The sequence below is a fragment of the Ruditapes philippinarum genome, unplaced genomic scaffold, assembly GCF_026571515.1.
Source record: "Ruditapes philippinarum isolate M1 unplaced genomic scaffold, ASM2657151v2 ctg2248_1_1_1_1, whole genome shotgun sequence".
Taxonomy (NCBI): Eukaryota; Metazoa; Mollusca; class Bivalvia; order Venerida; family Veneridae; genus Ruditapes; species Ruditapes philippinarum.
In genome coordinates, this window is record NW_026865809.1 from 23,210 (window position 1) to 45,473 (window position 22,264).

General features: G+C 30.8%; 1 protein-coding gene across 1 annotated transcript; it reads right to left on the bottom strand.

The window, feature by feature from the left end:
- Positions 1-9,542: 9,542 nt before the first annotated feature.
- LOC132730386 (uncharacterized) lies at positions 9,543-21,949 on the bottom strand. Its single transcript, XM_060716299.1, has 4 exons — positions 21,783-21,949; positions 20,693-21,241; positions 19,106-19,225; positions 9,543-11,012 (listed from the first exon to the last, which is right to left on the bottom strand). The coding sequence occupies exons 1-4, from the start codon at positions 21,850-21,852 to the stop codon at positions 10,903-10,905; spliced, it is 849 nt and encodes a 282-aa protein (XP_060572282.1). The 5' UTR covers positions 21,853-21,949; the 3' UTR covers positions 9,543-10,902.
- Positions 21,950-22,264: the final 315 nt, after the last annotated feature.

Sequence of the window (22,264 nt, forward strand, 5' to 3'; positions counted from 1 at the left end):
ATTCACATAATAATCTTTTTATATATCAATTATGGTCAGTTAATGCTTTGACCAAAAACAATGACCATTCAAATCTATGTTTACCAACAAGTATTGCATAATTTATTATTGCGTTGTACGTTCTTCAATGCTTATCCTGTTTAAGATAATTGATAACATAAAATATTCAACGACGACTACATTGTTTTGTATTAAAACCCAAATCCAAGAAAACGATGTAATCTACACACTAAATTGTTATTTAGATTTCTTTCTGAGTCTTGTAAGTCACGTGGTATATTTTAAGCTATTATTTGAGCTCTAAATCTTCAATAAAAACCTAATATGCAAATTTGACTAATGGATTCAATTCCTTGTCTTAAAAGGCAATTCGTTTCTTATAGGCATTGATTGAAGACGTTACAGACACATAATTAAAGTCATTCAAACAAGAATATTGCCACTCAATCGTTGTTGACACGTAAGACGTGAATTTACATTTCCATTAAGGAGGATATTTGCGATAAGTGTTTCAATTTATTTCCTAAAGTTTTCAGCTTTAGTAAAGCCGTATAGGATGAATGTAAAATTGCATTACACATTTTTATATATGTGTTCGAATTGAACAATTGTACAGTGCTTTTCTAAAAAAGAAATGATTCCTTTTAAAGAAACTCTTTTAGGTGCAGACACATACATTGCTCATTATCCCGTCAGTAGTTACTTTGACATTTTTCTAAGAAAAAATCAAAGGTTTTGTCAAGACTGAAAGATCATCTTAAAGTTCATTTTATATATTTATCTAGTATGGAATACAAAGTGTGATAATTGGATCATGTTTTAATGTAAGCTGATTATTGAATAAGGAGAGTGATAATATCATCTGAAAAAATCAAAATATATTTATTTTATGCTTTTCAGTGGATTACTCATTTATCCGTGAACATTGTATTTGAAAATTATACAGTGAAAATTATCAGAATATAATTTCACACTTTTCAATGACGAAACTACTTTTTTAAGATTTTCCCCATGCGGTACCTCAATTTTATTTTTGCTGACAATTCAGACAATGTCAGGCTGTTTAAAGAAAAGCAAAGCTGATAATAATAAATAACTTAAATGTCAAAAGTAATAAAAAGAAGAAAACTTACTTCTGTTCATTCAAATTCCAATCACCAAATATCGTCTCTAAATTTTTATGTTTCATTTTTACAGTCTAAAAAATACATTCCTTCCACATGCAAAACTGCTCTTGATGTCTTTTGGGCATATTTAGGTATCATACGAGCAATAACTGCCGTCTGCTTTATGAAAACTTGAAAAGCAATGAAAACCATCAGCACCCGCGTTCGTAAGGCAGCCTTCGAACAATTCCAAGTTTTCCATTTTCCTAGCCGCTTTTTGAATGTTTTCACATCTGTCAACACTAATTGTTTGTCTGTTACAATGCTCAAATCGTTTTCTTTCTTTTACAAGACTAACCAATCCAAATTATATTCCTCTGAATCAAACACAATTATTTTTCTCCCGTGAAATCCAGAACTTTTAAAAATGGCGGCCGTTGTCATTTAACAAAGCCAGGTCTAATATAAATTCGCAGTAAGTAACAGCAATATGGATTGATTGTTGGACTTTTTCTCCTACTAGAATGGTTTGTTTTATTATTAAAACAAGCGATCATTCATATGTTTTTAATTAAATGAATAATATTACCGTCATTTAACGTTGATTGTCGAACTTATTTTGCAGCCCAAGACTCTTGTATTTAATGAGAAATTTCAACAAAATGAGGCTCTCAATGGGGAAGGCAGATTGAAATATTTACGTTTATATTATGGAAATTTCGTTTTAACTTGCTTTAAGCATAAAATAAAAAGAAAATTTGTTTGTTTGTTTCATTTCAATTTCATATTACACACAAACAAACAAACATCCTCTATATGTAACATGGGTATAAAATGAATGCAATGAAACAAAATATATTACTTTACATGTATAAACCTCTGGAAAATCAACGTAAATGTATGTCCTGACGAAATGTTTCTTTCCGTCCTGACAATATGCGACTTTCTATGTTTTCTTTTGTCAGTACAACCGTTCCTAATCCTTAATGTTGAACGTTGTACTAATTAATGTGAATGTAAGTAATTCAGTAATAAGTAGTTATAAATTTTATTGATCTAGTTTGATGTCAAATTCGCTGAAAGGGCTCAGATAAGTTCATCATCTCTTTTTCCCTCATCTTTCTTTATTAAGTTATTTCCGCTGGAATATGTGAATATCGGCTAATTGTTTCATTATCGGTGAATTTGAGCACTATGTTCATTTATTGCATCTGTTTCTTCTTAATAGACTTAGTATTGCCAATATACATACTGAACATTGGCTTAAGATGATATTAGAATGATGGTCAATCTTTATCTTTGTACCATTCACTAAAGTTTCAAAATTGTTACCGTCTATAAAGAATTATTTTCACTTGTTTATTGCACTCTTCTTGTAATTGAGGTTATAAAAATGAATATAATTATAATAATATTTCTCTTTGAATGATTCATTGTAGGCAGTCAATATGTGAAACATTTAAAAGTTTTCCCCATTTAAAAAATAAACACCCTATTCTATTAAAAAAATGCTAAAATCATACCAGCTTTAAAAAGTTAATGTTAAGATATTGAGGTCAAATATGTGTTAACCGTCATTTATATAAGAAAAAAGATTAATTGCATCCACATTTGTAACGAAACCTGTACTGATGTTTGCAAATTAAATGTACCGAAAATTGCGACAATTATGCAAAGATGAAGATATGGTTTAATATGAATGTAACCTGTTTTCTTCAGAATTCATTTATTTCTTTTACTTATGGTTTTTAGTAAACCCATCATTTCAAGTAAACCTAGCATTTTTAATAACAACAGTATGAAAAAAGATTCAGTTTACTTCATTACACAATGCATAGGAAACCACCACAAAAAAGAAACAATAATAAAGTAAAAAAAAATATAAGTAATTGATAATAAAAACACTGAATCATTTATTGAAATTGATGATTTGGATATTTCAGCTGTTGAGGATGGAATTCCTCTTAATTGGGCTAGGAGGCATGGGAAATGTTGCACCCTTCAATATCTCTAAAAAATAGAGGCACTTATTATGACAATGCAGCTGCTGAAAATCAGTTGGCTGGTAAATATATTAACGTTGGATAATCTTTCCCAATCACATTTTCTGCCATACTTTCAAATTCATCTTATTCTTATTTTACAATAAAAGTTTATCTGACGTCAATATGCCATATTTCTTAATTAAATATTATTTTTATTAGCCATTCACTGTCATTTTCAAGGGTCTGCAAGATGGAACCAAACACATCTTAAGATAAGGAAAAATCAAATTCTCGTAAAGGAAACTATTCTAAAGGGTAAAAGTAAATAAAGAAATGGTAAAAGAAAATTAAGAAAGTTTATGTCTCATAAAGTGCCTTGGTAAGTTTTAATATAAAAATGAAAATATTGAATCATTTCAAGATTTGATGAAACGAAAATCATTTTAGCATTTAATTAAGAAATATCATGACAATATAAAGTCGGCATTCATTTTTATTGCTTTAACATTAAATTTATCTCTCAGTTTTCTCAATAAATTTATGGAAATGTTCCAATTTGTGTAATTGATAGATATCTGTTAGCTTCATGTTGTACTTTATGACTTGTGTCAGATTCTTCTTAAACCAATAAATTGCGACTGATATTGTGATTTATTTGAAATGCCACAGAAGGTCCTTATCTAATAATGAACAAAAGGAAACTTGGTATGTGGCAATATTTGCGAGAAAGTTTCTAGCGTTACAGTCCACTAACTTTAAAACAAAATATAAAATATTGTAACAAATAGGCGAACAGCTTAAACACGTTAAATTTGAATATCTTACATAGATCAGCTTGGGGCATTTATAACTTAAAGATAATGTAAGAACTAATTAAGAAATATACTCAAAAATAAATTTAAAATCGTACTTTTAGCTATTTAAGCCTAATTTGATTGACAAGTTACTGTGCTTATGGATGTTGGGTTTTGACAATAGGAACAATTTTTCTTGGAAAACAGAGTGAGCGAATCTGAAATTAACGACTTTGCTTGTTTAGAACTACATTAAATGGAATATTAATCTAGATAAAAAATACTTCTAGTACCTCCATTTCAAAAAACCTCAGTTGATTCCCTTTAAAGAATAGATATTATGTTTATTATAGTGAAATATCATAATGTGAAATATTTGTGACATCTAAAGCCATAATTACTTCTGTTGTCAAATGGCCTAAATGTTTGACAATAAGAACGGTAATTTAGAAATGCATTTAAACTGAAAAGAATGTGCCAACTGTATAATTCTGAACTGAATTAAGTCAATCTTTCTTTTATCAGTTCTTAGCATAGTTCTTGTTAAATTCGTTGTCAAGAAAATGTGTTTGGATGTTGAAAAATTTTATTAAATAAACCCACTAATCATTAGTGTAATAACCTATAATTAACCTTGAAAGACTCTTGATTTCTTCTAGATTTCATTTATTCTCCTCCTGTACTAGGTAATTTTGCTTCCTATAGTCTATTCTAGTCTAACGTCATATCAAATATCGGTGACAACCTATCTCCGAGAATTAATTAATAAACACATAAGAATAGTTCAGAAGTTTTGACCCATAATTGTATATATTATATACTTAATTAAAATGACAAGTGCAAAAATACGTTATACCATATCATTATTAAATATTGATATATTTATTTAACGCTGTCTGCATATCTGTGATAATATTTTGAAAACCAGACAAACAACACAACAATTGAATGACATGCATTCTTACTTGATAATAGCTTTATCTCTTTTTTGAGCATTTCCAAATAAAAACAACAGACGACAAAAATTCCTACATCAATGTTACCATTAAACAAGGAACAATCAAAGCAATACCCCAAGATACTGTATAAATGTGAAATCATTATGACTTCTTTGATACTCAGAAGTCGTAGTGCAATATCTACCTATACATTCCCTTTTGAATTTGCATAACTTGGATTATATATGCATTCAAATTTCCAGAAAGTTTGATACACGCATTTGACTTAATCCCTTGCTGTAAAAATACGACAAGTAACAAATGTCGTTCACAAATAAACATTCCACCTAATCACTAGTCACACGTGAAGAGCAAATTATACATTTCCACTAAAGAGGATATTAGCTGAAACTCTGTTTCATTCATTATGCAAAGCCCCCACAAAACTTTTCAGTCGTTGGAGAATTGTTCAAAAGAGCAATGATGAAAGAATATTATGCGGAAGATTCCCTGCTGACATTTCAAACAACGTGTTTTAAGATGTCACTAGTTTGACGTATCACTTTATTGTGTCTATAATGTGCTACTAAAAATGTTTTAAAATCTAGATGTCAATGTTTTAAATGATTTTTTGAGTTTTTTTTTCTTTACTAGTAAAGAAACAATCGTAAAAGAAAAGGAACAATTGTTTTTGTTGTTTTTTATGAAAGACACTATCTTTCCTTTATCTTGAGAACATACTTCACTGTTCATGAAACACACGAAAATATGTAAATGAAGGCTTAGTGATCACACCTGTTAAATAATCTTCAGTTGTTTCAAAACCGATTAAGAGCAATGACTGAATAGTACCTTGCATTTAATATTAACAGACACCTAAAACAGCAAACGTTCAAGTTAGCAATATTGAAGGACCTTTCGTTTTGGTCCTTTTAACATTATTCTTTATCGTGTTTCCTGCTTGTTTTCATAATCTAAAATCCTCTGCACTTTTCAAATCCTTTGAATTTAGAAGTTGTTTGTCTTTTTTAAGTATCGGAAAAAAACCTACAATGTAAATGTGTCAATTTATTTATGAAAGTGACCTCAACCACGAAAAATGACAAGTACACATTTCTTTTTGTAACATTTAATTGATATAATCACATAACATATTAAAACCGTTTTTAAGAAGATGCAGTAGCAAAGATAATAAAATCATTTGAAATGTTATTAACTGTTGCACTTAATGACAATTTCAAGCATTAACAAAAGTGCATCAGTAGCCTAGATTTATTCATATCCTCTGAAAATAAACGCCAGCATTGCATTAAATCTCTTACTTCTGAAAATCATATATATGCCTGAATTCGAACAATTTCCTGGCCTTCCTACTCCTTTGATATTTTGTTAATGACTTGGGGTAAAGTAAATTTTAATTTGATACTAGTAATTTGATAATAGTGCAAACTAATACATTCTAACATAAAGAGCGTCAAATCATATTCCCTGGAAAACCAAGATTTTTTCAACAACGAAATCAACGAATTAAATAAGTTTTATCAACGATTTCAGAACATTTGGTTTGCAAATTAAGAATTAAAATCTTTTCTGTAAGAATCACGCACTTAACACATATCTTATCACTTTCTAAATTAACCTATCACTGTATTACGTGATTAGAATAATTCTACTTTGCTTTAATGGAACGCAAAGGAAATAAAATTGTTGAGAACATGTGAAAGAAGGTGGTCAATCTTATTTACATAATTTAATGAATTTTATTTTCGGACGGAAATGCTTAAACTTAAATGCAATTGAATTGTTTCTTTGAATTTTATCTGTGACAATTAAAAATTCCTTTTATATGTAGAAGCTGGTCGGTTATTCTACACAAGTGTCCGTTCGTGCCTGAAATAATGCACGAAAGGGCAAGCGACATCTTCGTCCACCAGTAAAGCTGAAAAGTCGTCATATGACATATAGTGTGTTGGTGCCAGAAAAAGTCACCGGTTTAAGACGACAGGAAGTATCTAGATAATATATGCATCAATATAAAACAAACACATTCTAGGAAGTTACTCTACATAACAGCAAATTTAAAGAAGCGTCACATAAATGTCTGGTTGTCATTTCTATTTCGGTTCTTATATAAATTATTATTACCTTACAATTATAGAATTTATTGTTTTTCCTATTATCATTGACAGTTTAAATCTCAGGGGTGTCTGTTGCTTGAAATAGTTTGATTAAAAAAGAACAAAAGAAAATTAGGTGTCTGTTTTTAAGAGGTCCCGGTAGATATCATGTAAAACAATATGCCCGTTGTTGATGGAAATACATTATTCTATGTACGTTTACTGCCATATATTATGGCTTTGTGTACGTTTTGTAATCTAAAATATAATAAGTGTTTTCTTTATATACATTCAATGCTCATAAAGAATCTAACAAACGCTCTGAAAGCATGCAAACGAAACATTTAGAAATAGGTAGAAACACATATCTTCTATCATTTCATAATCATCACATGAGTGTTGAAAAATAACCGTAAATTTTATTGTTACTCACTACACGCGTGAGATAACAATATGAAATAACTGTAAATGTTTTATAAAAAAAACTATAAAAGTAGATTTCATGTTCGATATTAAACTATAAAAAAGCTGTAATTATTATTGATGCTAGAAATGCATGTAGCTGCTTAATCTAATTGTAAATCGTAATGTTTAAAATTACTTTAAAAGTTTATTGTTATTTATCAGAGAAAACAACTGTTTAAGTTTATTGTAATGAATTATATTTTTGAAATAACTGTTATCAATTATATTAAAAGATAAGCAAGATTAAAATGAAATTTGACATCTTTCAATCTTAATTGAAGATACAAATGTACTTTTTATACATGATAAAGTTTTAAAATTTTATGAAACAAAAGATTGAAATCGTTTAAGCAGCTTGCCTCTAGATTCATGCTAATTTTCAAGAACATTTTGAAAATGTATTTAAAAGTAAAATATTGTGAAAAAATAGAGTGAAATAAGAATCCCTAAAGAAAGCCCAAAACGGCAAAATTGAAAATGCTGCAGGCCCGGTTTGATTGAGTCTGTTCATGGACGGTACTGTTAAGTGCAAACTGCCGTCCACTGAAAGTGAACAAATAGATAGCAAACGACGCTTATAAAAAGAGGTCAACGTATGCAAAAACTAACCCTAACTTCGTTTGTTACATAATAGAAATATGGTGATAAATAATGAAAAATAAGTCATTAATCGGAAATAATATATAAGTAATTGATTTAATCTTGAATGTGTCTACTTTTCTTGGATTCTTAATAAAATTTTCTCAAGTTTGACTTTCTAGAAATATTTTGGCTCATCTGGAGGCATGCAGCTTTAATCATGCATTTCTTTTCTGAAGGTGACCACCATACTCGTCGTCAAATGTTATCTGTATGCACATCATTGTCCTTTTTTAAATAATTATTTTAGCGTTTCATCTTATGAAGCATCTTATTCATTCAATATTATGTTTATTTTTGATTTAACTGCTAATATGAAAAATATTTATGAGGGGTTTTACATCTTAAATAGATTTTGATTTACCTCTTCTTGCGACTCATTTATGTAATTTATTGTCGACAGAAATATTAACTTATCATATATACGTAACATGTTTGCGTAAAAAGTTTAACAAACTTAATTGAAATATGTATTAAAGATTAATTTATAATTTTAAACACAACAGTACAAGTGTCTCATCAAGTTTAGTTAAAATAGGAATAAAATAAAATGGGAGTCCAAAACGGCAAGATTGAAAATGTTGCAGGCTTGGTTTGACTGATCCTGTTCATTGATGGTACTGTTGTAACGCTCACCATATATTATGGGGTTATAAGCTCTTTCATGGAAGGAAACAGTCTATCTGGCTAACGGAAGGTAGGGATTCTACTTTTGAATCAGCGTATTGTCCGTTTGTATGACTGATAACCGCCGCGGATGTTTCTAAATTCAAAATTTCACCATTACCATGATTAAATGTTGAATTCTGCTTAAGCCGGTGCTAGGGGGCGTGGACGCTAACTTGCACTTTCCAGTACCGTCCATAAACAGGCTCAATCAACATTTTCAATTTTGTCTTGTTGAGCTTTCTTTAGGGATTCTTTATTTCTCTCTTTTTTGAATAAACCAAACTAAGTTTATGTTGTCATTCATTTATTTGGCCAGAAATGACGGAGAAAATATATGAAGCATGTCCGTAAGTTAAAGAATGATTACTCGTATCTGCAACAATTTATAAAATTAGACTAAAAGAAATATACGATAAAACAACGAATGATTGATAGGATTAAGTCGTGCATTGAAAGACTCGAGCAGACATGGTCATTGTTCCTTCACTTAAGTTATGTATCAAACAAGGTTTGTCATATAGTCAGTTTTTCAATCAAACAAGGGGCAATGACATGTTGGGACAAATGGCTTAATATGCGGTATTCCAATTTCTTGAGCTTCGTAAAGAGATACCATCTAATATCTTGGGGGCTACATGTGGTGATGTGGTGACAGCACTGAGGAGGAATATCCATTTGAAATAGAATGAGAATTGGAAAAGAATGAAAGTTTCAGCTTATTCAATTTTCAAACGATTTCAAGTAGATATAAGTTTCAAACACAGACCTGAATTAAATTGGACAAAGTAGCTATGTAGATTCCATTATGAAAAAACAACACAAGTTCTTTTTTCTTGATAATGATTTATTAAAAACAGATAAAAGGTTATACAGACAACCATTCGAACATAACAATGCACTAATCAGATATGTTTTTGAAGTTTAAAGTTTTTTTAATGAAAAAGTAGAAAAATAAAAAAGAGGTGATTAAAATACAATAAATATAGATTCATATGTACATCCATATCACAGGCTATTATTCTCTAAACTTAAAGCAGCATGCCTCAAGATTCATAGTAATTTTTATGAAATTTTTTAAAAAGTGTTTAAAATTCAATCACTCTCAAGTGAACAAGGAATGTAATTTACACATACAATCTACGAATATTATGAACATAATGTCACTTTAAGCTAAAACTCTAAAGCTTTTTAACCAAAAATAAGAAAAGACAAAAATCTTCTTGAACATTTAAATATGGTTTAATAACGATTATTCAGTTATAATTGAAATTTTATTGTAAGAGACAGGTGGTTATTCAATTAGCTATGTACAGACCCCTTTACGGAGGTATTCAAATAAACTTGGAAACTTGGCGATTTTGATTGCAGTAGTCAATGGTTGATAAAAACAACATTTCAAAAGTTAAAAGATATCTACGTACAAAGTAGTGAAAAATAAACAAAAAACAATCAGGGCTGTGAATCAGAACTGCGTCGTATGCAAACGCCGCCATCTTTGAATGAAAAGGGCATACTTTTATTTATTACTCTTTTTGTTGGAAATGACTGAAAACCAGATAGATCTATATGTATTAACACGCTCCACAATTTACCGCTTCATTTGGTATTTTGCTAGCTTAACTATTTTGTAAAACAAAAAAATATAGCGAACTTGCAACTCAAAGCGGGCCAGAATTTTTTATGAAGTTATATAGATACGACGCAGTTCATATTGATGAATATCGTTTTTTCCCCTTCAAATCAATTATACACTCGTTTCAGAATTAACCATAAATTTCAAACTATAATTTTTCATCATTAACCTTAATATTATTCAAAAGAGATATTTATTTACCAAGAAATAATGATATGATACGAAATGATACGAAACAATTGAAAATAAAATATAATATGTATGTATTGCAAATGTTTCTGAGTGAAAATAAATCTTGAAAAATCTAGCAAATCTTCATTCTGCTTGATTACAATAATCAATCACTTAATTGTCAACGAGAAATTATTAAAGGTCACAACAAAATCGTTGTTCCCACTTTTAAGAATAATAACAGCACATTTTGTGAACGGATTATTCTTTGGTAAAACAAATTGATAAACAAAACAAAGACTTCAGATCTCCAATTCCGCCACATAATTAAAACGTTTTGAAATTGGATACTGTGTACAATGTCATCTTCTAAACTGCTTACATTTTAATATATAACAAATACTACCAACAACAACAGCAAATAGACCTCACTATTGTAAGACTTCACCATTGAACTTCCGTTGCACTTGATTTCGTCCTTTGTTTCGCGAAAATCTGAAAAAATAACAAAGGATAATAAAAAATTATAGATATTTTTAACGGTTTCTCTTCTTTTATCTACGATATTAGGGTTCTATGATATCACGGTATTTACATTTTCTGTGACTGCTAGTAAAAGCAACACACGACGATGCATATATTTTTAAAACTGGCCTACTAACTTCATTTGCATCTGCCAAGAGGAAGAGATAATGTGTTTTTTTACAAATTACAAAGCGGCAAAACGCATATTCATAAATGCTCAGAAAAAAACTATTTCAGAAGTTAATAAAAAATACTATGATGACCTAAATGAAACTGCTGAATGTGATATGAGGCTCTTTCGGAGTAAACGCAGAAAAGGTAAACGATCTAATCCAGTTGATGCATGAGATCTCTCATGGAGACCATCTTACTCGAGAACCTGCTGACCAATAACCCTTCTGCCAGTTATTTATCAACTATTTGAACGAGTCCTTCATCATCGCCTTACAACATGGACAGCCTCAAAGCAGCTAAACTTTCCGAGCACACAACAAATTGTGTATCAAAAACATTTAGGACCTGTAACTGCAACTTTCAATTTACAAGAAGCTGTACTATCATACACCGATAGTTACTCTAGTGTGTATGCCGCTTTCCTAGATACTGTAGGTGCATTTGACAATGTGAGACACAGTGCCATTATCATGAAAATGCATAATTTAGGAATCAAAGGTAAATTTCTGCGATTCATAATTAACAGTTGGCTGCGTCACTGTTAACGGCGCTACGTCAGATATATTCCCAGTTTTGCGGGGCATTTGACAGGATGGGATAATGTCTATTTGGAGCTACCTAATCTTTATTGATGAACCTTTAAAAAAATCTTGAAAGTTGCAAACATGGTTTTATAACCGGTAATATTGCATGTGGCAATCCAACACTTGCCGATGATTTGACACTGTTAAGTCCGTCGTAAACATCACTAGAGAATCAGCTTGCTAGTGTTTACACATACGCAAATACATGGGGATATGAATTCAACTATAGCAAATGTTGCGTATTGAAGTTTGGCGGGAAAATTTCTGACAATATATTTCAAGCAAACTTTGGTCATTTTGAAATATCATCATATGATACCGCTGTACATGTTGGAATTAAACTCAATAAGACATTAAGTGTAACAGATACAATCGATCAACGTATACATAAAGGACAATTGTCATTTTTTTTCAATATTATCCCTAGAAAACAATGTTGGTGATATAAATCCACTGACCCTAAGATCATTTGTAAAAAAAGTATCATTTTTTTTTAAACTTTTATCTATGGGGCTAAACTATGGCATAACATTTCAAATAATGACATTGTAAAGATCCAACAATTGGCAGCGAAACAATTACAACATCTCCCGCAGTCAACTAGAACGGACATGGCTCTGAGCACACTGGGATGGTTTATTATTGAAGCAGACATAGACCAAAGAAAGCTAACTTTCTTACAAAAACTGTGTACTATACCAACACACTATCTGTCAAGAAAACTATTTAATTACAGACTAAACTTATTTGTTATGAAAGGCTATTGTAATCAACGCGGCTTTGTTCCAGAAATAATGCAGACTATTGTACAAATACGGATTATTCCATTTCATTTCTGACTACATGAAACATACACATTTTCCATGCTAGTACTCATGGAAAAATACTATTATAAAAGCAATTACACATACACAAAACAACATGTGGCAACATACAATTAAGATTGACAAACATACAATTAAGATTGACAGAGATTTTGACAGATTTATAGCAGTTCATCAATCAGTAACGCCTTTACATTTATGGCTGTTTTCAAATACAAACAGTGAGATTAAACATGCTTTAAGTGCAACGGAAATACTTATATATCGACAGTTTTCTACAAGGTATTCCTGTACAAAATGTCTACAAGAAACTAGTGAAATAATCAGACATTCCTGAGCTGAATGTGATATATATACACGTGAACGGACACGCTTTACACATTCAATTGATCAGAAATTTAGCTCTGAAGTTTGCAGTTATTTTCTTAGAATTAACTCGGAAGCATTCTTGCAAGGACTCTTTTATCTTAATTTATTGGCTGTCTTTGGTATTAATCCAGAACTCCAAAAAGACTTTACCAACCTATGTTGTCAATACGTTCACGACATAAAAAGTAATCTCTAGAACATTCTACATGTAATAACATTGCTTATCTTAGACTTCTAAGGTTAAATGTAATATAATAAATCCATTCTATACATGACTTTTATATTTCATGTTTTCGAAAAGTTATAAATGTAATCGGGAAAATATTTAGTAAAAGTGCATTAAAAATATTCAGTAAATACCATTATGTCGAACATTGACAATATATCATGTGCTTATTAATAAGTTAACATTGTGTATGAATGCTGTTATCATTCTGTATAATGTAGTCTATATTTAATGTGTGACATTGTGTATGATATGTTTTTCGTGTATATAATCAATATTCTTATGTTATTATGTTATGATCTCATGTAAATGTGTAAATTTATTGTTATATTAGTCACTGAAAAGTGGAATAAAAGATTATATATACTATTTTCCTTAATTGCTTTTACACAGTCTATTAAAATATGTTACAATCACATATACTGACATATCGTCTGCTCATATAGTTTGAATTTTATAGCAAGTCAACTGTTGGAAGTTTTTTTACAACTTAACTTGAAAATTTTGACCCATCTTCCATACTTGCATTTTTTGGGATTATCGTGATACCATAACAACCTCCTCTGAAATTACTCAAAATGGCAGACATTGAAAATAGTTTAAACAAGAGCTGTCACAGGAGACAACGAAGCTCGACTAATTAAATACTTGACGCAGTAAGGAAGACAAAACTATGAAAGAAAAATCAATTATGATATAAATATATTTCTTCTTATGTCAAGAGTCAAGAAGTTATAGTTGTTTACATGAATTCCAAGTTCAAGGGGGAATAATTTTGGAAATAGTCACAATAGAGTTATGGACCTTGTCACATAACATGTGTGTAATGATAAGGATAAGAAATATATATTTGAAGTTTGAAAAAGATACCTTAAAAAGTAAAAAAAATATAAAATTTCTTAAAGAAATTTCAAAAGGGAGATAAATCTAGAAAAATATTGCTTCAAGAAACTTGTCACATAAGATCTGGTCGATGATAAGGAATACGTATTTGAAGTTTTAGGAAGATACCTTTAAAACTAAAGAAGTTAGAGTAAAAAATAACATTTTTCATTGACAAATAAAAAAATCTAAGTTAATGGGGAGATAAATCTTGCAACATTGGTGCTAGAGTTATGAACCTTGTCACATAAGATGTTGTTAATGATAAAGAACATAAATATATTTGAAGTATAAAGTTGATCCCTTAAGAAATATAAATAAAGAAATAACAGTAAAAAATAATATTTTTAAAAGAAAATTCTAAGTTCAAGGGGAGATAAATCTGAAAATATTGGTGCTAGTGTAATGAACCTTGTCACATAAGATGTGGTTGATGGTAAACAACATATATTTGAAGTTTGAAGTTGATACCTTAAGAAATGAAAACATTATAGTAAAAATGATATCTTTTAAGGAAAATTCTAAGTTCAAGGGGAGAAAAATCTGAAGATATTGGTGCTAGAGTTATAAACCTTGTCACATAAGATGTGGTTGATGATAAGGAACATTATTTGAAGTTGATACCTAAAGAAATGAAAATGTTATAGTAAAAATGATATTTTTTAAGTTCAAGGGGAGATAAATCTTGTAATATTGGTGCTAGGGTTATGGACCTTGTCACATAAGATGTCGTTAATGATAAAGAACATAATTATATTTGAAGTATAAAATTGATCCCTTAAGAAATACAGAAGTTACAGTAAAAAATAATATTTTTTTAAGGAAAATTCTAAAATCTAAAAAAAATTGGTGCTAGAGTTATAAACTTTGTCACATAAGATGTGGTTCATGATAAGGAACATATATTTGAAGTATGAAGTTGATACCTTAAAAAAATGAAAAAAAGTTATAGTGAAAAATATTTTACTACTCTGAAATCCGGACGCCGACGCCGGGGCGAGTAGGACAGCTCTCCATATACTTTGTACAGTCGAACTAAAAATGACATTTAAATTGGATCTTCAGAAATATAAATTTGACAGACAGTCTTGGAAAAGGATCACTTATTAAATAGAACAAATAAGAACATCTCATTCATATTTGAATATTTTCCTATGAATGTTAAGTACCGTGATATCATAGAACCCCGGGCTACAAAGTATAATTTGTCAGACATCATGCCTCATTTAACAAACAACCTTGATTATTTTTTATCTGATTATTTTTTGTCTGATCTGTATTATTTTGATAAAATGACTGCAGAAATGTCCTAGGAAGCATAACTATATAGTCTGTCCCACCAAATTTGAATCTTCCATTTTTTATTAAATATAATAGAAAAATCATTTAAATTAATGTCATGTTAACACTGACTTCAATATATCTAGGCATGTTTTTCATTAGTTATATAGCTTACATGAAGACAAATAACCATTTCCTGGACGATGGTAAAAATATTTCTATAGCAAAGATATGTGTAACAGGTAAGGCAATTAAGTAAGGTTACAACTTTTGAAAGTTTTACGAAGCTGATTTCAAAATGTTATTTTGTCCTTTTTACAATTTATACATTTGTGTGGTAAACGATGAAGGTCAAGATCATGATGAAGGCCAAATGTAAAACTATATATAATTTCTGTGCATATTTCAAAAACGACAGTTAAATGTACTAAATGACAAAATATGGCATTGTATGTAAATCTAGAAAAAGCTCTAATACAAATACAAACATTTGTTTTTACAGGTAATGCAGTAAAATACTGTGCCAATACAAACTCTTTCATTCTGGAATAATTATGGATCACGAAATATAATAACATTGTCAAATTAGATCCTGTGATATGTTTTAAGAAAATGATGACACATTCATATCTAAATAATTGAAGTATGCATAGTAAACGTTAAGTATCTCATAAAACATATTAAAAATATCATTTAATAATTGAGAAGAATATTTCGATTTTCTAAAATTTCATATCCTTTGTTTTCCTAGCAATTCTTAGGAAATAACTTTGGCTTCATTGGCTTGTGTGAGCTAATTGCTACCAAAGAACTAACTTTTTGGTATTTCAGCTTATATGGTCATTTTGAATGGGCCAAGACCTGCTTTGGTAGTTAATTCAGATGAGATCGTTCTATGAGACATTCTACTATCAAGGACAGGTAATTCTTCTTAGCAAAATCAGAATTATGCCCCCTTTCTACTAAGCTTGAATCATCCTATCCAAAACTGAGAAATGTGAAGATTGCTGTCCGCGAACATGGTTTGTTTGCGTTAATGGCCGATTTGTTATGGTCAGTGACACAAAACCACATGCTTCCTTACAACTTTGGGTTCGAAACCCGCTTGGACTTTGGATAATTTCCTGTAAATAAGTTCTCCACTAGCTTACGGAACGTCGTTGTTAAAACTAAGGTGTCCCTTTGTGCCTAAAATAACAAGAAGGCCAAGATGGCCTTATATCGCTCACCTGACAAATCGATCTCATCCGAACAATTACCTAGACAAGCATTCTGACCAAGTTTCATGACAGGTGGGTAAAAAATATGACCGCTTGAGTGTTAACAAGAATTATCCATTTTTGAGCAGTGTGACCTAGTTTTTGACCCCAGGTGACCCATATTCAAACTTGACCTAGATCAAAAAAAACTTTCAGACCAATTTCCAGGATATTTGGATGAAAACAGTAGCCACTAGAGTGTTAACAAGATTCTTCTGTTTTTAGCTTCTATGACCTAGTTTTTCATCCGAAATGACTCATGTTCAAACTCATCCTAGCAATTACCTAGACACGCATCCTAACCAAGTTTGATGATAAATGAGTCACAAATTTAACCACTAGAGCGTTAACAAGGTTTTTCATATTTGTGTGTAACCTAGTTTTTGACCCAAGGTGACCCATATTCAAACTTGACATAGAAATTATCAAAATAAACTTTCAGACTTATTTCCAAGATATTTGGATCAAAACAGTAGCCACTAGAGTGTTAACAAGGTTTTTCTTTTTTAAGCTCATGTGACCTAGATTTTCATCCGAGATGACCCATGTTCGAACTCATCTGAACAATGACCTAGACAAGCATCCTGACAAAATTTGATGACAATTGACTCAAATATGTAACCAATACAGTGTTAACAAGGGTTTTTTCAATTTTTAGCTCCTGTGACCTAGTTTTTCATTCGAGATGACCCATGTTCGAACTCATCCAAGCAATTACCTAGACAAGCATCCTGACCAAGTTTGATGATGATTGAGTCAAAAATGTGATCACTAGAGCGTTAACAAGGTTTTTCTATTTTTAGCTCCTGTGACCTAGTTTTTCATCCGAGATGGCCCATGTTCTAATTCATCCGAGCTATAACCTAGACAAGCATCTTGACAAAGTTTGATGATGATTGAGCCGCTAGAGTGTTAACAAGGTTTTTCTATTTTTAGCTCCTGTGACCTAGTTTTTCATCCGAGATGACCCATGTTCGAACTCATCCAAGCAATTACCTAGGCAAGCATTCTGACCAAGTTTGAGTATGATTGAGTCAAAAATGTGATCACTAGAGCGTTAACAAGGTTTTTCTATTTTTAGCTCCTGTGACCTAGTTTTTCATCCAAGATGACCCATGTTCTAATTCATCCGAGCTATAACCTAGACAAGCATCTTGACAAAGTTTGATGATGATTGAGCCGCTAGAGTGTTAACAAGGTTTTTCTATTTTTAGCTCCTGTGACCTAATTTTTCATCCGAGATAACCCATGTTCGAACTCATTCGAGCTATTACCTAGATAAGCATCCTGACAAAGTTCGATGATGATTCAGGGAAAATGTGACCGCTAGAGTGTTAACGAACAAGTGTGGACGGACGACGGACATTCAACGATCCTAAAAGCTCACCCTGAGCTACCTCAGGTGAGCAAATAAACACCCGAGGTCTTCCACCATTTAAGCTTGAAGTTCGCAAAATTCTTTCCTTTCAGTTATCAAGACCTTTGAAGCCGAAGGTAAAGTAACATAAATCATCACATATTTTTACATTAACTTTTCATAAGAGTCTCTGTTTCCATGAAATGGTGATATAAAATGTGATTTGGGTTGTCCAAGGAATATTTTACAATGTTGTAGCTCTATAATTCAGTTTAAACACATAAACAAGTTATGAAATTTTATATTCAATGACATACAATTTTAACAAAATTTTTCATAAACTTTTGTTTCAAATCAATACTATGATTGGTAAATAATATAAAAATTCAGTCTCATGCAAAGAAAAACTTAAGCAAGTGTTGCTTTGTTACTAGGTTGAAACGTTATAACTACAATCAATTATGTAAGTTATTTATTGTAAAGCTGGATTTTCATGGATGTTTTTGTATTTTTGTTTTAGCCTTCTCTGTTTTTTTAAATGCTCCCATTGTTTTCCTAGTTTTCTTATTCGAAGCTACTAGCTATTATACTCTATGTAATCTAATATCATGCTACAGGCAATTTCAAAACTTCATAAAAGTAACTTAGTACAGATGATTTTAAAGTTGATATCTGCTTTGTTTTAACACTATGATATAATGTAAGGGAAGATAAATAGACTATTTTCAGATGACAATTGATATATGGTTAATGATATATAAAGGCCCATTATGCCTTAAACCTGAGTTTAACAACATTTAAATAATGATTGTAGAGCATGTAAGATACGTGTTTACTGAAGAAAGCAGCAGTAATTGTGAACTTATTTGTCATAAAAAATAGCAAAATGTTAACAAAGTAGTAGTTTGACTTCCATACAAAGTACTAAATCCCCGCAACTAGACTTATTGCCAGAAAGCAACCGGTCAGGTAATTGGCCAATGAGTATCTTTTTGGAAACTAAATGTAAAAGTACACTAGAAATAAAAAAAGGTTTTTGACAAATGAAAATAAAAGAATTTCTGAGGCATAATGGGTCTTTTAAGTTATGAACATAATGAAACTTACATGGACAAGATTCCCGACAAAATTGCGGATCTTCTGACGACTCCCTAGAGCAGATGTATGTACATGTTTTACACCCATGTCTGGTCCAGTACATGTCGTTGGTGCACTTCAGGTATGAGTCTGTTAGATATAAGAATAGGTAGTTATATAGTCTGTTAGATATAAGAGCAGGTAGTTATATACAAGTAGTCTGTTAGATATAAGAATAGGTAGTTATATCTACGAATTAGAGGAAACTGTAAGAAAAGGGAAGCACGAATTCGTTAACATACTATGATTGTTAGAAGTATATAATTGTTATATATCATGCCAAACAAGAGGTCATAATTTCCCTATATCGCTCACCTGATTATAAAGGTTCTTGATGACAAGGAAAACGTAATATTGTTCACTATGAATGAAAAGCAAATATGATGCCTTAATCTTAAACTGATATCACAAAGTTCATATCTGTATCTGAAATAATGCTAATTAATGTAAACAAGGTTTATACATATTTTGGCTGTGTGATCCAGTTTTCCCCTAAATTCATGACACATATTTGAATGTGAGCTAGAAATCATCAAATCAACTGTTCTGACATATTTAAAGGACATTTGGGGTGAAAAGCTCTGACGGCGTTGTGTTTATTCCAGACAGATGAAATCACAAAGTCTAGAGTTTTTCCATATATGGACTATGTGAACTAGTTTTTTAATCCCAGATGACTCTTATTGGACCTTGAGCTAGAAATAATCAAAACAACCTTTCTGACAAATTTCTTATATATTTGTGCTGAAAATATATCATTTAGAAAGTTAACAAGGTTTGTCTATAATTTGGGTTCTGTGACCCCAGATGACCCATATTCCAAGTTGTGGTAGAATTCGTAGAAGCAACCTTTCAGGATATGTAGACTGAAAATGTTAACAAGTTTTTTTTCTTGTTCGGCTGTGTTAACTAGTTTTTGACACCAGATCACCCATTTTTAACTGAGCTAGAAATCATCAAAACAACTATTCTTTGAGTTGAAAATACTACATCTAAAGTGAAAACAGGGTTTTCCAAATTTGGGTTATGTAGCTTGTTTTTGACTTCAGACTTTGAAATTGAGCCAGAAATCATCAGAACATTTTTTGGCAAATTTCCAGGATATTTAGGATGAAAATTTTACCTCTTCAGAGTTAACAAGATTTTCCATATTTAGGCAGCGTGACCTACTTTTTGACACCGGATGACCCATATTCGAGTAGAGACAATTAAAAGAATATTTGGACTAAAAATAGCCTGTAGAGTGTCAGCAAGACATTTCTACTTTTTTTGTCGATCATGTGACCTAGTTTTTCATCCGAGATGACGCATATTCAAACTTGTCCCAGTAATTATGTGTAATTTCTTAAATATTGTGACAATTTAGGAAGAAATGTATCCACTTAAGTGTTCACGAGGACGACGGACGGCAGGCGACGGGCAACGGACATTCGGCAGTCCTAAAAGGTGTGCTAATTAATAAGTCCATTTTATTTGATATATCGAATTAAAGAAATAAACAAGTATGCAATTTAGATAAGATTACAGCTCTGTGAATAAAGAAAGTACATTGATTACCTTGACAAGATAAGCGTAGAAACGACTGTATGTGACCTTCAAGATTATCGTTGAACTTGAGGTTTAGGAAGTGGGTTTTATCTGTGGCAAGGCAATGCCAAAATGTAGACGGACTTTTCTTCCCATAATAAACAATAAATGTTTTCATACTCTTTAGTCCTTCAATTAGTCTTTCTTCATCATCCACTCTCGTTTTATCATTTACCACAAGAAACAACTCTATTGCTGCATTTGTGTGTCCACTTTGATAGACTGATACAGAATTGATCAAACTCGTTGCTGAAATTACACCCGTCGTCCCTTTGGGAAAAAAGTGGATGATCTTGGGCCATTTTAACATGTTCTTTTCGTTTTTGACACCTTCTGTTAGAGTTATTATTGACGTATGGTTTAACGTGTCTACTTGAATGTTACTACCATCATGAGTATTGTTCATGATCTTATAAATATTATTTTTTTGCACATCAACATCATCACCTATGCTATTATCCAAGAACAGATACGCGTTGACAGGCAAGCATTCGTGGTGATTATAATGTCGATGTAATCCTGAAAAATATAAATTTCATGAGTCATGGCAAGTAAACTACCACACACAAGCACACGCACGTACGCATGCAAGGCACAAACACAAAATTAGACCTTTCTTTTGATATGTCCACAAAAAAACATGTGACTATATTCAAACTTTTTGTTTTGCATTTAAACAGATTAAGTGACTGTGAAAAAAAACTTGTTTACAATAATTATCGTAGCCATTTCTCAGAATTAATACAAATAAACCGGCAATGACACATAATTGTAATTTCACTACAAGTAGATATTGAAATTTTAAGTCTTTAAAGTGTTTAGTGTCATTTATTATTTAATTATTTACACTGTTTCTAATAAGCTTTAATTTACCCATGTTTAATCTTGACTCATAGTCGAAATACGAGTATTTCATGTATTATTTTTTTTTATAGATAATGCTCAACTAATCTATTTCATTATTTTTGTATGAACACTGTCTTTTAATTAACTTTACTAAAGTAAAATGGCAAATTGATAAGACAAATAATTAGATTCGTCATTGTAAATATTTACCAACCTTCGACAAAATACGGCAGGAAACATGACAAAAGCGTACACAAAAGGAAAATATTCTGACAGAACTTCATGATAATTAATCTTCTTTTTTGCTGATATGATCCAAATTTCTTTAATACTATTTTGTTGTATGAAACACACAAGAAATATAAACGATCCTTATATATAATGTGTCACGTCTGATGACTAATGATTCACGTGTCATGTGTTAAGATAGAAATTTTGGAAATGTTTCATCATAAAATAAGTCGACTTTGAAATATTAATAGAGTTCAAAGTACCTTGAGAAACCGATAATGAATATATAAAGAGAGTGTCATGTTTCAATTTGCTCGGCCAAATCTAATAGTGTCTTTTGAATTTACAAACATTTTTGAAATATTTGCATTTGTTTACAATAATAGGTGGTTCGTATTTTGTATTATTTATTGCATGCATTTTGTCACGTTTTGTAACGAATCATTTGCCTGAGAAAAGAAATGA

What these genes read in the sequence shown, in the direction of transcription:
- LOC132730386 (XM_060716299.1), bottom strand. Translation starts at nt 21,852, where the DNA reads ATGAAGTTCTGTCAGAATATTTTCCTTTTGTGTACGCTTTTGTCATGT. An exon ending in TCTACGCTTATCTTGTCAAG is followed by an intron (nt 19,226 to 20,692) that starts GTAATCAATGTA and finishes TATATCTAACAG; the next exon opens with ACTCATACCTGAAGTGCACC. An exon ending in TTGTCGGGAATCTTGTCCAT is followed by an intron (nt 11,013 to 19,105) that starts GTAAGTTTCATT and finishes TTATTTTTTCAG; the next exon opens with ATTTTCGCGAAACAAAGGAC.